This window comes from Culex quinquefasciatus, chromosome 3 (genome assembly GCF_015732765.1).
Source record: "Culex quinquefasciatus strain JHB chromosome 3, VPISU_Cqui_1.0_pri_paternal, whole genome shotgun sequence".
Taxonomy (NCBI): Eukaryota; Metazoa; Arthropoda; class Insecta; order Diptera; family Culicidae; genus Culex; species Culex quinquefasciatus.
In genome coordinates, this window is record NC_051863.1 from 106,230,261 (window position 1) to 106,242,563 (window position 12,303).

The window sequence follows — 12,303 nt, forward strand, 5'->3', positions numbered from 1 at the left end:
TGAGCTCTTTTTGCTGGCGTCGCGACGCTACGCTAAGAGGACTGACTGTTGTGGGGTGGTGGTAAGAGGAACACAATGCCCTGTATTGAAAATTGTTATGAAACATTTTCTATTGTTCGTGCGAGCAACTATTGTGCTGTGCCATTTCATATTATATTTTATTTTATTTCATGTGGAGAGGAGACTTCTCCGTGTGCCGTAATGATTTTGAGATTTCCATTCACGTGCAGAACATTTTCCACGTTGTTTGATGGGCGACCGTTGTGAGTGTAGGTGTGTGGGTTGTGTGTGGGTTTGTGAGTTTCAATGTATGACTGGATGTCATCGAAGTGGATACAGAAATTATTAAATAATGATGTACATTTTTCACGTTACGCTCTCTTACGTGAATGAATAAGCAACCAGATGTAACAATCGCCAAATATTCAACAAAAAAGCCGAGAAAGTTCGTTTAAAAATAGCAAAACTACTAACTTCTTTTAAAATTACACTCCAGACTGGTTCCAAAGTGATCTAAGAATATTTAATCCAAGATGGTGACCAATATGGCGCTGTTGGAATACAGGCGACAGGTCTTGTAGCAGGATGAAATTCACCAGCAAAAGGCCATGACATATTGTCACTTCGAAATAACGCCAAAAAAAATGATTTGAAGTTTGAATCTCCCCATGAAAACAGAAGAAAAAAACTAAATTTGGTTAAACATAGATATTTTCATGAACAAAAAAATAAAACTCATATTATCGATATTTTCACAGAAATAAAAACATAATCATGATTCTTTTATTCTAAGTTTATTTAAAGTCCTTTGAACAATTGAGTTTAGACTGTATGAAAAAAAGTCACTTGTACCTACATTTGTAATATGTACATCTTTTTTTAAATAACTTGAAATATATTTGGGTTTTCAAAGAATCATTCAGGCTTCATGAATGATTGGAATTTGTTAAATCTAGCTATCTTCATACACTTATTGGGTTGGTTGATGCCTTTCTCACAGTTAACAAAAAATTATTATAGTATCCCTAACCTAGATGGCTTTACGACATAATTTCATTTAATTTATTTCGTTGTTCAAGCATTACTTGCCAGATGTTACTATCCTTAACAGAGATGTGGACTTCCTTTCGATAGTTGATTAATTCAAAGTTGGGAAACAGAGTCAGAGTCATGTCAGAAATAAAGTATTCAATTCAGTTAACACATAACCTTCGAACGCCTAGAAATGATCAGAAACTTGCAACAGACACCACAAAAGACCCGGGGGTTGTTAAAGTAGATTGCTTTGCTTTTTAGAATTAATTGAATTATTATTATAAGTTTAAAAACAATCATTTAAAATTAGAAATTTTTAAAAATATTGTGAGTTGTCATTTTTTTTCAAAAAAAAATCAGCTCTCCGCATCCAAAAAAAAAAGAAAATTTCGGCTGGCAAATCGGCTTCCCAGCAATCAATGCGATTTCATTGAATCAATAACAAAAATCGAACAGCAAACAAAACCAAAGTTAAATAACACCACCTCGGAAGAGACACATACTGGTCAAACCGGATGCTCGCACTGCCAGACCAGTCCAGCCAAATTTTGCTCCCTAATCCGAAGGGTTGTTCTTCCTTGCAGGCGGCGAAATGGTCAATAATCCCATAACCTAGACTAACTTTATTTGCGTTTGCAATCAATATCGAAATTTTCTTCTTCGTTGAGTTGATCATTCCTTAATTGAATTTGGATTTTATTTATACTTATTTATAAAGATTTGCAAATGCATTTAAAGTTACAAAAATCCAAATTGTGACATAATTCAAACTTCATCCCAAAACAATGAACAAAATATTTACAATGAACCTTCAACTACTTCAACAAATGCCTGCTATTGTACCCGTCTGGGGAACGCATTTTGTGACGCTCAAGTGTCCATTTTATTCGCCTACTTGGATTTAATGTTGCAAAACCGTCACCAACAACCAGTCACCAGCACGAAATGTAGGTATATATTCATTTTACGTTAATCGGATTTTTTTTTTTTCGGAAAACCTCGAGTGGTTTAATGTGTGCCATACTTGTCGCACGTGTCGTGCACCCCTTTTTTCAGCATCACCACTTTTTTTCGCTATAAAGGAACTGTCGATGTTTGCTGAAGGACCTCTTAAGGAGGACGGTTTTTTTTCGTTTGCTGATTTACAGTCAGGTTCACAGAAAAAAACTAAATTGAAATTTTGGGTAAAAATTCTCAAAAAGTGCATATTACTGGCAGGTATTTCTAAAGTGTAATTTAAAAGTTCATCATTTTATACTACTGAGTGTATTGAAACTCTCTTCACCGGTGAAGCTCTCTTGACAGAAAACATTATAAAGTTCGCGTTGGATAGGATCTAATTGAATCTATATTTATCTTGGCAGGGAGTCCCGGGGACCATTTACTGCGATACCGAGACCACTTGGGCGACGATTGGCACCAGTAAGTGCACTTGATGTGTCGGATTTGGCGGGAGTGCTTTTGTGTGCCGCACGCATTTCGGTTTCGACGAGATGAAAATTTAGGTTATATTCACGTGGCCTGAACAAAAAGGTGAAGCTTTAATGCGGTACACAATTGAAACCGGGAGAAGGACACTTTTTTTTTGGTTTTTAATATTCCATTCATTTCATTGAAATTTTTATTATGTGAAAACTGAATGGCTGTCGCAATGCATCACTTTGAAATGTAGAGAGAGAAAAACTGCGGTGAGCCTTTGAATTATTGCCCTGAATGCAAACAAATAGCACGAGGATAATTATTTAATGGTTATTAATAGCAGTTTTCATGACCGCAGTCGCATGCCAATCCGGGCTTGGAAACAATAGCGAAATGATGATTGCCGTTAAGTCGTTAATGCAGATTTTTCTCCATTCAACAGAAAAAAACCAACAACAGAACGAATCCGAATCAGCACATTCATCTCGAACAAAACTCACATAAGGGGTCAGTTTAACGATACTGTACTAAAATAATCTGGGTGATAACCACAAACTAGAGTGTGACCCTTGCGTTACAAAATGAGAGGACGCACTTGCTCCTTGCTCGAGCCGAGTGCATAATCAGCCAAGCATGCAAAAATATGCAAATTAAGCCAGCATTAAAAACACACACGTATGTAACACACTCACACACAAACGCCGTAATAACATGACTTTGGCCTGTTACGCCAGAAAGGAGCATGTGAATTCATTAAAAGTTGTTAAATAATTATGCTGAAGTGTTGCGGAGCAACCCCACCACCGGGGTGCAACGGAGCTTAGGTCCTGCTGACGGCCGGGTCCAATTTGCGCGGCCACTACAAGAAAGTGGATCCGCGTGGAGTAATTTAATTTCACTTAAAATCTGAGGATAATTGTGGTGACTAGCAAACTGCTGTTCTAGAGCGGTAATAAATTTATGAATTTGTGACCAGTGTGTCAGAATAAATCATGATAAAATTAAAATAACTCTTATGCTAATAAAATCCAGATATAAACAGTAAAAATCAATTCCGTTTGAGTCCATTTTGGTGCAATAATACGCTAAATCTATTCAGGTAATCGTAGAAAAGGGAATAAAATCCAAAAAATATGGAGAATGTCCCTTTTTATTTTTTGTCATTGTGCAAATCTCTGCTAATATTGAACAAAACTTGATCATTTAGATTTAGAGAATTTGCTCTGCAAAATATTCTCGGAAATGCCTCGAAAATGTTTTCATTTTCTAATGTGGCAGAGAATTAAAAATATAATTTTGGGAACCTCTTGGGTAGTAAATAGATTTTTGATTAAATACTCTAAGAAATACTCTTGGAATTGTTAATGCTCAAAATTGGGCAATATTTTGCTGTATTTCCATGACAAATTATACAATGAATTTAACCCTTTACAACCTCACTCCGCCTTAAGACGGGCTTCGAATTGAAAAATCGCCAAAAATCCATTTTTCAACTAATTTTTAATCTTTCAAAAGCATTGGAAAGAAGGAACTCTTAACATTTTAGAAAATTTATGGGTTGAAAGTTTTACTTGTTTTTTTGTGACTTTGCCAATGTTTTTAAAAATGTAATTTTTTAGGGTTCAACTTTTTCTGTGTTTTTTATTAACATTTCCTATATTTTAAGTAAAAAGAGAATCTATGACATTTCCCCGAAACCCATATTACCGAAGGGACATTTCCCCGAATGCCACTTCCCCGAAAAGACAGTTCCCCTAATATTCATTTCCCCGAATTCCATTTACCCGAATTTCCCATTTCCCCTAATCGTCCACATCCCCGAATGCCATTTTCCCGAATGGGCCACAATCCCGAATGCCACTTACCCGATTAGTCATATCCCTGAATAGTCATTTCCCTGAATGCCATTTCCCCGAACGCGGTCAAGAGGAAATGCCCGGTGCCCCGGAGCGCGCGCGCTCCTGGGCACCGGGCATTTCCGCTTGACCGCGTTCGGGGAAATAGCATTTTATAAGAAAAAATTTGATGGCAATTTTTTATCACATCAAATAACATATAATATTTTTTGAAAGGTTCGTATTGGCTCTGAATGATCAACTTTCTTTTTGGCTTCATTCAGAACAGACGTAGCATTTTTGGGGGGGAAGGGGTGTTGAAAGGTTTGGTACTTTTCATTCAAATACAATGAATATTGTTGCAGACTTTTTTTTTATATATTCTCAACACAAATACTTTTTTCTTATAGACCTAATAATAATAATGCAATAGAAGTTTTGTTATTTTTCATGATTTAAAAAATATACTGTGCGATTTTCGTAGTACAGAACCCCGTTCACATTGATCCTTTTATTCACATTGCTGGTTTGGGATTTGGCGAAAAGTATAATAAAAAAAACTTTAAATAAAATTTGTACCAGCCTTATGTACCTATTTGTTAAATTTTTGGGTTTTTGAACAAAATTCGAAAAAAGACAAATTCTTTGCAAATTTCTCAAAAAACAGCATCTAATTCTGCGGTTGAATACAAATGTTAATTGAACTCAAAAAAAAACTAGTACAGTCCAGACTCGATTATCCGAAGGCCTCGGAAAAATTTCACTTCGGATATTGATTCACGAAAAAAAAAATTTCGATACCTAATTTTTTATTGTCGAGCTTAAGTATGACCCCTAAACTACGTTAAAGTGATTTAAAACTTTTACATCCAAGATGGCGGCCAATATGGTGGTGTTGAAATATTGAAAAAAATACTTTTTATTATTTAATAGGCAATCGACTGTTCAAATTTGACTAAAATGGGGTTGCAGAACTCAAAATTGATGTTTAAAAGAAGGAAAAGAAAAAAAAGAAAAAAATTGTTCGTGATTCGATTATCTGAAGTCCCATACAAACCTTCGGATAATTGAATAATCGAGTCTGGACTTAATTGGGTCCTAAAATTTAGCCTCAATTTGTGATATTATTGTTCACAGCGATAAAGCTTATTTTTCGAAGTACAATGACCCTGTGAACGACCACAAAGGATTTAAAATGGATTTATTATTCAATTTTTAAAAATTCACTTCACGGCCCTTCTTGGCAGAAAAGCTCCTACTTGACAGCTCGTTCCAAAGGGACCATAGTTTATCCATCGGAAAAATGTTGTCTTGTCAATAACTTTTTTTTTGCAAAAAAAAACGAAACTATTGGCACTACGCCCCCCGGGGCATGGCCTTCCTCTAACGTGGGATTTCTGCTCCAGCGCCTCTGACGAGACAGGAGAAACCGGGACCGACGTTTTACTTCACCATCCGATAGAAGCTCAGTGGATAAGGCGGGAATCGAACCCGCGTCTCATAGCATCATCGGGATCGGCAGCCGAAGCCGCTACCCCTGCGCCACGAGGCCCACATAAAAATGCAAAAAATGAAAAAAAACGTTATCAGAAATAGTTTCTTACCGTTGTTCATAAAAATTGACAAAGGGCTTAACTTCCCAATTTACAACATTTAATCAACAGCATACCCGAAAAAGCTGTTTGTTCGGAAAAATTGAGAAAGAAAATAACTGTTATTGATGGAAAAAGGCTTTAGCGAAAATGATGATTAGGGGATATGAAAATTCGGGAAAATTTAAATTTAAATAAACGGCAATTGGCGTAAGAGTCACTTCGGGGAAATGGCTGATTAGGGGAAATGGCATTCGGGGATATAGCCGATTAGGGGAAATGATATTCGGGGATATGGCATTCAGGGATGTGGCTGATTAGGGGAAATGGTATTCGGGGATGTGGCCAATTAGGGGAAATGATTTTCGGGGAAATGGCATTCGGGGAAATGTCATTCGGGGAAATGAGCTAGACCCACTGATGCCATTTTATAGCAGAAAATATGAAAAACAAGCAAAACATTGAAAAAGTGACTGCAAAAACATGAAAAATTAGATAGGCAAAATGTAATGATAGGAGGTGGTAGAATAGGCCAAATACTACCAAAAATAAACATAAACTAAACAAGATAAATGCAAACTAAAATATTAAAAATGACACAAGAAAATCATAAAACAAGAGCAGTAAAGTTTTTCGTAGAACAAAAGTGCTCAAAATGACCTGCACGGGAAAAATAAAAATTTTCGAAAAAAAATTTGGGCAGAAGAGGGTTAACTTCAGGCTGTCTACTTGGTTGTTCCAGCATTCTTAATGGGGTTATTCTAAAGAAAGCTAGATATCTGGTAAATTTGGTTTCGGAAAAATATTATTGGATATCAAATATTGATGGCATGTGTAATTGATAAATGAATACAATTTATCTAAATTTTTTTTTATCCGGCGTTCAAAAAGTGTATAAATATTACTTAAATGCTAATAATTTTTGATAGATTTGTCAAAAACCTTTCCGAAATTATATCACACGACGGGTTTTCTTGCAAAACCCACCCTTTTTATTATATTCCGATCATTAGTCAAAATCGGTTTTAGCATAGCTGTTGAAGTACTTTTCTTATCTTCATAATATTTACTAGGGTCTTATGGGAGTGCATATTTTTTGATGCACGGAATTACAAACAAACATACGCACAGACATTTTCTCAGCTTGAGATTCTGATTCGAAATATATAAATGAAGGTGGGTCTATGAGTTCATATTGAGAAGTTCATTGTTCGAGTGATTTGATAGCATTTCCTCAGTACTATGTTTTGTTCAAATTATTCTGATATTTATTATGTGTTCTGATGATTTTCTGATTTTTGAAACCTACTTACCATTGACATAACCAGAAAAGGAAGTGTAACTATATTCAGGAATGTCATCAATACCGATGTTTTTGCACATATTTTAACGCTCATCAGCGGGTTTAATTTTTTGCATAGTATTATTTCTATGAATTCGATTTTGATTAAAATTTTGGAACAAATTTTTGGTGATAATCTTATAACCAACACAATCTTTCTTAGTTATATTAAATTTAAATCATAATGAAATAAAATTTTAAAGTATAAATCAAAGCAACGATTAATCCGATTATTATCTATCATGAAACTTATAGACGCGGAATTTTTTTTTTATTTTTGAAATAAATAATTTAAAACATTTTTCATTAAATATTCATCGACTTTGTCGAACATTTTTCTTCTCACCTTCATATTCCTTCCCTTTCCGGTTCCACTCACACTCACAAACTGTGAATAGAAGTTGGTTGTTGTACATAGATGCAATTCCAACAAACGTTCCCTTATACTGATGAACACAAGAGTCCTGCAGCGGGCGCGGGTTAAGAAAAAAGTTTGTGCGAGAGTGGAAAGTTATTATTAAATATTTTCTCAGTTTTTCTGCCTTTTCCTTCCGTAAGTCGTTAGTGCGCTGGCGGGATTCCGGAGTGACCAGGTTGGGCCATCGAACCACCCAGCGCTAGCTTGAAGGTGTGCGTGCAATGTTATGGCCACAACCGGCATTCTGGCCATCACACGGTGGTGCCCATGTTGTTTACGGGTGTCCTCCCCTCTAACCCACCACGGTGAGGGGGACACACTGGTTGAAAAAGCCCCAAAAGGAAGGCGAATATTAGCGAGAGGCGGGTCGTTTTTGTCGCCGTTGGGTCGTTTGAATCGGTAATATAGACATTTTCAGAATAATAAAATTAAATTACACCTTTGCCGGAGAACATGAGGTGGCTGAGTCAATTATTTTGGATTTTTATGAAGTTTAAAGTTGAGTTAAAAACAATCTTCCTGGAATTAAAATGACAATGATTAAAGTTCAAACGTAATCGAAACAAACTAAAATCGAACTTTTACCTTTTTTTATAATTTCCAGATCCATATCAGATGTTTGGTCCCACCAGTAGTCGATTAGCTAGTTCAGGTAAGTGACTTTCGATTCGAAACAAAAATTGTCAAACAGCAAAACTGCCACATAAATTTGATTGGTAACATGAATGCAATGGTGCTTCAACCGGCAATAGGGAGAACAGTTCAAGGAAATTTGAAGGTACAATTCTTCCGACACCAACCTCTTGTGTGACACAAGTGACACCATAAGAATGTGAGGAAGAGAGCCAAATTGGAACTTCCTTTGTGTAGTAGTGAGGTGACAATTGCAATTCGGGATAGTAGGCATTGAGTTATGCTTTTCCAATGGAAATTTATTTTTTTGCAGATAAAATATTTATTTCATAATGTAAAACAAGAGCAGTTGTGCGGAGATGCGAGTGCCCCATTTTTTTAAAATAAATCTTAACCCTCTAACGCCCATGGTTACTCCAGAGCACCATTAATTTTTGTCTTCAAAACTAAATTTCTCTGCAACCAACTTTTTTTTCAACCTGGTTCAAACTACATTAGTTTATATAGAATGTTAACTTATAACCATTGAAATTTTATCTAATTTGGTCGATCCAGTTACGAGTAATGGTGAAAAACGTAAAAAATCTCGTTTTTGCTCTTGGCGGGAAGGGGTTAAATAGTAGTTAATAAAGTAACTTGCAAAAAGAAGATTGTTAAGCACGAGTCGTACATTTATACAACGAGGTTAACCGAGTTGGATAAATACGACGAGTGCTGAAAAAACAAGTTTTGCACCGAGTTGCTAACAACATTTTTTGCAATTCCGAAAAACGTGTCTTGAATGGAATTTTATGTCAAACATTCATATGTTTAGTAAAATCACCGTTCAAAACAAAAAAAAATTGAAAAATGTTACTATTCGATACTAGTGTTGAAAAGTTCTACTTTTCAGCACCCATTTCAGTTATTGAAAGGCATTATGTTTATTTTTAGTAGGGAAAAGTAGGCCGTTCTATTTCTTCATAAGGACAGGAAAAGTTGACAGTTTTAAAGCGGAATTGCAAAAAGTATATTTTGCAATCCAAAATATCAAAAATCCCTTATATTTTTTTAATTTTCCCATTTTAAGGAATGCTCTACGCTTAATTGTTGTTGGTAACTTCGATTTTTGTTTTTGGGGATTAAGCTACTCAAACTCAGCACTTTTTTGAAAATCTCATAATGTTTCTGAAATTAAATTATGATGGAAAGAATAAAATGCCATTTACTGCACTACGTAAACCATGATTCAGTAATGCAAACTTTCAGATCAAAACATTTCTTCAGAAAACACTTGAATGTTGTGTAATTTATTCAGTAAAGCCCCTAACTATCTTCTCAAAACAAACCCCAACATTTTTACCACTATGCACCGTCCCACAAAAAAAATCGATAATTTTGCATAAAGAAACATGACCTTTATTTACGCCTTCGCGCTCCGACATTTCCGAACCGATTCCGGCCGGTTTCCTGCCCCGGTGCCGCCGTGGTCTGTGCGGTGCGGTTCACGGCGAAGGGGCCCCAACAGCAGCAGGGAAAGAGTTTACCTTTTTCCACCTCTCCAACCTCACCCACGTCAAGTGGAAAACGTGACCGGCACTCTCTCTCACACACACACACACACACACACACACACACACACACACACACACACACACACACACACACACACACACACACACACACACACACACGAAGTTGTTGTTGATTAATTACCACTTCCTTTATGGGTTAGAAATACATTAAGCTTTCACTAGTGTTTTTTCCTCCCTCTTTCCTTCTTAAACGTCATTCGGCTGATTTCTTCGCCGTGATTATTCATAACTTCTACCTTCCGATTTGCCGCGCAGCCATCTTGATAGGGTGTCCAAACTGGCCCCTTTCCCCCCCTCGACTAAAGTCACGCCACGGTTGTCGTCGTCGTGAGTTTCGCGTGATATGACCTCAAACCTTAACCATCCTACCCTTCCACCACCCAAACTGAGAAATTTTCCTCGAGGAACGCGCAAAACCAATTCCAAAAGTTTTTCCCCGAGCGTCGGCTTCCGTTTTCTTTATAGAATAATTATAATTCCGTGTTCTTGCAGGAGGGGCCTGCCCTGGTGTTTGGACCGGGCAAAAGGAGTCCGTCGGTCGTCAGAGTGTGAGAGATACTGAAACGGGGAAGAAATTAAGCCACAACCGGGGGGTTTCCGGCCGGCCTCGAGGTTTTGTGGAAAAACTATCATTAAAAGTTGTATTTTTGTTTCGTATATGTCGGGCGGTGCAATTAGCTACACTGGAATGAAAGTAGATTCTCAGGAGTGAAGTAAAAGTAAGCAGATATATTAAGTCCGATTTGTCTAAAAGGTCAGAGCTAGGATATGTTTATTTCAAAATATTTTCAGCAAATTGTCAATTCTACAAAACTTTTTTCAGAATGAGTTCTTTAAAAACAAGACAATTACACCGTCTTTGCCGACTGAATACTAATGTTAAACGGGACAAACATTAAACGAAAAGCTCCAGAAGGTTACGGAATTTGTACGTTTGTATCTACGAATGTTCAATGAGGGATGTTTAAAAAACGGTATCGAAGTAAAGAAGTAAAAAAATCATCTATTTTTTTGGTCCGGAACAAAAGTGACAGAGACAGGGTTGCCAGATCTTCAATTTAGTAACTCGTTGGAAAGGTTTTTCGTTTACCTAACCAACTATGGGTCGGACAATGGATCCGACCATAGTGTATAATAAATATAAATGAGATCGAGATACATGCAAAAACACATTTTTATACATAACTTTTGAACTACTTATCGAAACTTCATAAAAATCAATAGGTACGTATAGAACCCTAAACAGAATCGAATTCCAAAATTTGAGCATAACGTGTTCAGCCAGTGCTGAGAAAACTGAGTAACAATTTTGGTCACATACACACACAGAAAGTTGATCAGTTTCCGGGCATATTTATGAAAGTGGGTCTACGAGCTTTTAATAAAAAGTTCATTTTAAAGCAGGATTATAGCGTTACCTCAGTGAGGAAGGCAAAATAGCTGCAGAGTAATTCTCTACATTTTCGAAAATCTTTCTGTTTTTTTTTAAATCAGTGAAACGTTGTCTATTTTTGTCCTCATTCATATTTGATTTTTCTATACAGCAATGAAAATCAAAGATTACTAATATTATAAGTGGTAGATTTGGCTCATAATTGGGGTCTACTGCCCTGATATGATTAAGTGACGTAAACGACGTTTTACAAAATTGTGCTTAGATATTTTTCCCTTATAGAACATAAGTGTGATCCGGTTAAAAAAAAGAATTACAAGCCAACGCTTTAATATAAGAATGAAACAAGTGTTTTAAAATGCATTTTACACCAGTTCAGTTCTTTTGCAATAATAAGTTTTCAAAATATCCGTAGTAACAGTTCAATAGGGCGAATCTGCGTTTGTAAACAAGCAGTCTATCCCCCTCTTACTTGACGTGAACTGTCACTTGAAGGGAAAGGGATAGACTGCTTGTTTACAAATGCAGATTCGCCCTATTGAAAAGTTACTACGGATATCTGCGTTTGTAAACAAGCAGTCTATCCCCCTCTTACTTGACGTGAACTGTCACTTGAAGGGAAAGGGATAGACTGCTTGTTTACAAATGCAGATTCGCCCTATTGAAAAGTTACTACGGATATGTCGCTTGCTGAAGAAGTTTTAAACTTTTGACTGATTCCTGATTTCCAAGCGACAGCACGGGCACCACGCAAACAATAACAAACCGTCAGTTGTCTGCTATCTTGTGACAACGACCATTTAGTACTTTTCGAGAAAATCGATTTTTAAAGTTTGTTGGTAAATTATTTCAAAACTATGAATGATAGAGCCAAACTTTTTGAAGCAATCGGTTCGTATACTATCGCTTAACAAACGCTCCAAGTTTCAACTAATTTGTTTAGGGACCATCCATAAACCACGTGGACACTTTAGGGTGGGGGGTGGGGGTATGGCGATTGTCACGATCCATACAAAAAGTTTATTTTTGTATGGACAATTGCTCACGAGGGGGGGGGGGGGG

General features: G+C 36.6%; 1 protein-coding gene across 10 annotated transcripts in view; it reads left to right on the plus strand.

Moving 5' to 3' along the window:
* The window catches only part of LOC6030793 (DNA-binding protein D-ETS-3), a 129,263-nt gene that overhangs the window by 79,377 nt on the left and 37,583 nt on the right, over positions 1-12,303 (plus strand). For all 10 annotated transcript variants that reach the window (XR_005278289.1, XR_005278290.1, XM_038260822.1 and 7 more), the window contains one exon: positions 8,246-8,293. Coding sequence is in view for 8 of the 10 variants with exons in the window: in XM_038260822.1 (XP_038116750.1) it covers positions 8,246-8,293 (48 nt within the window). In the remaining 2 variants the exon portion in view is untranslated. The remainder of the gene's footprint in view (positions 1-8,245; positions 8,294-12,303) is intronic.